This window comes from Schistocerca americana, chromosome 4 (genome assembly GCF_021461395.2).
Source record: "Schistocerca americana isolate TAMUIC-IGC-003095 chromosome 4, iqSchAmer2.1, whole genome shotgun sequence".
Lineage (NCBI taxonomy): Eukaryota > Metazoa > Arthropoda > Insecta > Orthoptera > Acrididae > Schistocerca > Schistocerca americana.
In genome coordinates, this window is record NC_060122.1 from 206178618 (window position 1) to 206184617 (window position 6000).

The 6000-nt window shown below is 37.0% G+C and overlaps 1 protein-coding gene across 1 annotated transcript in view; it reads right to left on the minus strand.

The window, feature by feature from the left end:
* Window positions 1-5413, minus strand: part of LOC124612480 (general transcription factor IIE subunit 2) — a 70560-nt gene extending 65147 nt beyond the window's left edge. The window contains exon 1 of the mRNA XM_047140713.1: window positions 5218-5413. Within this exon, the coding sequence (XP_046996669.1) occupies window positions 5218-5279 (62 nt within the window). The 5' untranslated portion in view covers window positions 5280-5413. The remainder of the gene's footprint in view (window positions 1-5217) is intronic.
* Window positions 5414-6000: the final 587 nt, after the last annotated feature.

The following is a 6000-nucleotide window of genomic DNA, read 5'->3' on the forward strand; positions in this document are numbered from 1 at the left end:
AGCTATATAGGTCAAGGGATGAATCTGACTCCAGAGGATGTGGTGCTTGGTGGACTTTTGGGGAGTTTTGTGTTGTCGGTTTTTTTCATCATTTTGTGTGGTTTGGTATCGTGATGTGTGTCTAAATTTGTTTATATTTACTTTGTCCCCACCCAAAAACCGCCAATTTCCCATGCTTGTCCCGTTAGTTTCATTAGGTTTTTTGTGGAATGTGTGTGTGTGTGTTGGTTTTTCAATGTACTTTCGTGTTTGTTGTCATGTTTATTTAATAACATCATAGGCTGCCATATTGGAATCGTAGTGTATGGTCGTTTCCGCCATATCTGTGACGTCATGAGTCAAAGCAGACGGGTGGAATCGGACGCTTCTGTATTTCCTTATGTCAAAACATCAAAGTCTATACCTTAACCAGCTAAAAGGAAATCTTAGGCACAGAAAATGAATTAATTATATTGTTGGATTTTGCTAAGAATTATTCATTTGTTGTTCAAGATGCAGTGCAAGGATTTCGTTGGGAGAATGGTCAGGCCACATTACATCCATCTGTTGTCTACTTTGGTGGCAAAGAATGTCAAAGCATTAGCATTTGTACGATCAGAAACTGTCTATATGTCATAATGCCACTGCTGTCCATGTCTTTCAAATAAAGTCAATGGCATATTTAGAAACAAAGTTTAAAAACATTTATTACTTTAGCGATGGTTCAGCAGCTCAATATAAGGATCTCACAAACTTCATCAATTTCTGTCTGCATGAAAAGGATTTTGGCATCACTGTCAATGGAATCTTTTTATTTAACAAGCCAAGGTAGACTGCCTTGTGATGGCATTGGGGGAACAGCAACAATACTAGCAGCCTGTGCTAGTCTACTGAGGCCCTCCACTAACCTAATATTGACTGTATATGATATTTTCAAATTCTGCGATTTTTTTATGTACCAAAAGGAGGAACTGGAGGGGAAAATCTGTCTGATCGAGAAAAAAGGTTTGCCAGGGAACATACAATAGTTGGAACAAGAGAAAATCATCAATTTAAGCCAAATAACTGTAATCAGCTACAGTAGGTGGAATTTCCAGTGATGCTACAGCAGACATAATTAATACCTTCAAAGCAGATGAAGGAATTCCAGCAATCTCAATTACAAGTTTACAACCAGGACTGTATGCTGCAAGTACAGTGAAACCTGTTTTACATTTTCAAGCGGTCCAGACTTAAAACCGCAAAACTGAGGAAAATGCAGAATCAAAAAGAATGTTAACCCCCCCTCCCCAAAAAAATAAGCAAAAGCATATGTAATTGGCATATATAATTAAAACTCACAATCTTTTACTACACTTTGTATAAAATCTGTCGAAGTAAAGGAAGTAAAATGTACAATACCATGTTTATGCAATAATTTGTGGTAATGGATTTCATCAGTTATTAAAAAATCACAGATTTGTAATAGCAAGTAAAAAGTTTACCTGGGTACAAGGTTTTCGAGCTATTTTCCGATGCTACGAGCACAAATTATGCGTTCAAAATGTGCATTTTTAAGAGATCATCCTCTGCACACACCCAGAGAAAAGCAAAAATTGATGGACATGTTGAATTAAACCAGAAACATCACAGCAGCTAAGTGATTAAACCATAAGCATAAAAGTGGACATCTGATTAAACGACAAACTTTGTCAACATTGCTGTTACTGTGTAACGCTTTTCTTATGAGCTTCACTTCAGATGCTTACCACCATTAAAGTGTTATTTTAGACTTGATGAGAAAAGTAGAGACATGAAAAAAAAAAAAATAAATAAATAAATAAAGGAGTTTACTTCACCAACTGATGTTACAAGCTTATTAGAAGTTGGCTCAGTGAATTTCTGTTCACTGTGCAAATGTAAATTTGAAAGAAAGCTCAGCTGCTACAGTTTCGTTTCATGCCCTCTATCACTACTGCCTATCTGTACTATCTACAGTATGTGGTGCAAAGTATATATGTGAGTAGTGTATGTAGTTGTTGCAACTGTATCATGTCAGATTTGAACACAAAAGTGTTTCAAATGTGCTATCACAAAACCGTTGTTCAATTTACCTGTGACATCTCTGTCGTAGCACATCATTTGCACAAAAAGCACTTCAAAACACGCTTTCACCACTACCTGCACTCCTGTGATTGAAGGGTCACTTCCCCTCTCCACACATCCAGTACATGAGCACATTTTACAAGTGTTAGTGTGATGTGGTGGTTGTGCTGGCTACTGGGTGACTTAACTAGTTGTTAGGCAATAAGAGTTCACTGGCCAGAAAAGGGCGAAGTTTCCTCGATTACGACCAAAAATATTCTTCAAGACTCAGTGCTTTAATTTAAAAGGTTGACGATTGACACTGTAGCTGAATACAGTACATCAGAAATACATGCAAAAGGATGAACTGAGTTACAAGTGGCACAAGGCAAGGTAGTGGCTGGGCCCCTTCATCACATATTGGCTTGGTCTGGAACACTTTGCGTAGACTGTCTTGTTTTTCCATTACCTCTACAACCTAGCAGTAGTTGTACTTTGATTGCGCGGTAAAGCTAATACGTTGCAAGTCATTTTGGCAAGACCGATTGTGGATTACTTCAGCATTTCCTCTCTCATTTCTCTCCTCCCCGCAACTGCTGAAAATATTCCCTTAACTTTGCAACCACCCATGGTGCGAACCTTTTGTGCCACTTATCACTCGATCAGTCACATCAAATATCAATAGGAAGACAGCGGGACAAAGTCAAGCGAGATGTCAAGTAACAACTTTGAATCAAGGTAAACCTTACTAGGAAGAAATGTAAAATTGTCGGTTTTTTTTTTAAGCATTATCTTATGGTTTTTTACCAGCGCTACATATTTATGATGTAGAATTGTGAAAAACATAAAATCAAAGAATGTAAAACTGAAGTTCCACTGTATGTATGACAATTTTTGGTGGGTTGGAAATGTGTGTGACGTATCACATGAACAACAAGATGTCCTCATCAGCTTTATGCACTCACTTAATTATGCTCGTTCCTTCCACTGGAAAACTGCTAAAATCATCTGCTGGATTCTTGAGCAACGTCTTTTCATAACTTTGGAAGTACCATCACCATCTTCATAATCATGAGTTGAAAAAAATTAGCCTGATCAAGGAACATGGTTTGCCAGAGGACATGCAATTGTTGGAACAAGAGAAAATCATCAATGTATGCCAGTTAATTGAAATCAGCTCAGAGTAAGCAGAGTTTCCAGTGATGCTACTGCATTCATTATTAAGGTCTTCAAAGAAGTTGGAGGAATTTTAGCAATCTCAACTGCAAGTTTACAACCAGCTTTATACACTCACTTAATTATGCTCGTTCCTTCCACTGCCCAACTGCTAAAGACAGCTGCTGAATTCCTGAGCAACATATTTGCACAATTTTAGAAGCACCATCATCATTATCATCAGGAAGGCAATACAGTTATCCACAAACGGTCCTTGACAAAATAGAAGAACTGTTTAACCAAAATAGGAGCTGACTTTTTAGTATTTTTGTTTTTCTGTGTTGTTTATTATACTTGTTTTTATGGATGTGTTGAATTAATGTCTGAAACTGATCTATATACTCAAATAAAAAAAATAATTACCAGTATTATTATGAAGCTTAATGAGAAAAATTTCCTCTTTGCAATCGTCTCGAAGTGCTAAAGTAATAACCTCAGAAAAATATTCTTACTCATCACAATGCAAGATCCAGAAACTAAACAACACAGTTTGAATGCTTAAATCAAGCTATTTCCAGATGTGGCAAGGAGAAAATGTTTGAACAAAACACAGTTTATATATTGCCCCCCCCCCCAAAAAATACACACACACACACACACACACACACACACACACACACACACACACACACACACACACGGTATCGGACACTTCTGTAATCCCAAAATATGGTATATTGCTTCAAATGAAACGTAGCAGTGGTCCATCGAACATTGTATCTCAGAACTGCGCCACGAATTTTTTTTTTTTTTTTTCTTTGCCGCTTTTGTGCCTATATTTAGGTGTGGCTAAATCCCTAATGTTATGCAACGGTGTGATTAAGCATAAAAAGTTGTCTATCTACATTAAAACAAGCGAGCAAATTTTTGCTAGAACTTTTTAAAAAAGCCTATCAATGTTGGCACATTTGCACCTTCATAACTGATGCATAGGTGAGTATCCTTCTTTAAAAGCTCTTAAAAATTCAACCACTGAAGATGCTGAACTAAAATTTGTTAACTTATATAACAATCTAAGGCATTACATAACTTTCACGCCAAAATCCATTAGATTTAGAGATAGCCGAGTGAGGACCCCTTGATGTGGAATGACCCAAAACTTAACATAGGTGCCACATACACAGTAAATTTTTGTACTTAACACATTGTTCCATTGTGTGAAACGTCTAGCAGTAATGAAGAGTGCAGAACACTGCACGCCCCAAATATTGCATATAAGCAAACTATATGCTACACCTAAAATTGGGGAATACAGCATACTCATTACACAACTTATTTCTGACAATGTGAGTATTGTGATTGATAATTACAAAACTTGTCAGAATTTAAAGAAAATAGTGCTGTTAAGGAAAATAGAAATCTTTTTGTAATTGATATACATTGTCAAGTTTCATTATACATATTTTATCAATATTTGGAAAAAAACTTTTTTCATTTATTTATTTCCAAACAAAATTTTCATTTGGGATTGCTCAAACCCTACCGAACAAATAAAATTAAAGTTGTTGGCTAGAGTAACGAAGCGTTAAAGTTGTCGATGTCGGTGGCTAATACATGACTATATCCCCTCATTTAAATCACATGGAAAACAAGTGAAAAGTTTGAGCATCATTGCCAGACTATGCGATTACTGTAAAACTTGAAGAAAAGTTTCGCAAACGATACAAAACGAGGCATGTTCAATGAAACCTACTACTAACGCAACAGAAGATTTATTGATATGAGAAGACTCAAAATGTACCAAAATATGATGCTAAGCTAAATTAAATTAGGATTCGCACTGACATTGGATGAAGTCCGACAAATTTAACCACTATTTGCTAATTCAGTTTTTGGCAAATGTAGTTTCTATTATAACAACACGGGTGGTTGTACCGCACTAACATATTAATTCGTACTTTAAAACGGCAATGATACCCCAGAAAAGTATCTCTAATCATACCGCCGAGAAAGACTTACGTAGGTGTTGATAACGCTCTTTTTTTGAACAATTCTCGTTCCCTCAGCAGCGCAGGATCCATCTTGATTGCAATTCTCTTCCCGTAATTTGGTTACAGATGTTTATCAACACAACAGAAATACTAAAAAACACACACACCAAATACCCCTCGCCCAAGTATGTCAACACTGTCAAAGATCCTGTTGTGGTATTCACGCTTCGACCTCAATATTTATGGTCGAAGTATTCATGGCGAACTTGACACAACACAGTATCGATAGTACGATGGTCAGCGGAAATATATTCCACTTTTTGTAAGGAAACCACCAGACCCCAACGTCATGCGTAATAATACCACATTTCCACGGGAAACGGTAACTCGCACATTCCACGACATTCATTAATACTATGGTGATTCCACTATTGGCCCCAGAGGCCAGTAAGTGTCATCAGTGCTACTGACTCAGATTATGGAGTAAACCATACACTAAGCTAATTACGCGGATATTAATAAAGAAGACACGAAAACAAATTCTTCATTGAAGTAATTACTGGTCATCAAACGCTCAAATATAAAATACAGGGAATGAAGTGACTTTCGAATGAGAAAAAACAATTTTATAAGCCTTTTGTGTTGTATTGCTTCCTCCATGCAGAAGCCAGACACGTATATGTCATCTCAGCGTTACAATTAAAGATGTGTTCACAAACGCAACGAATGTGACGCCACAGCTTGTGGCTTTCAGTAGTGGCACCGTGAGCTACGACTGGGTTCACACGCGCAATAAAAGTGTCGTCACAGT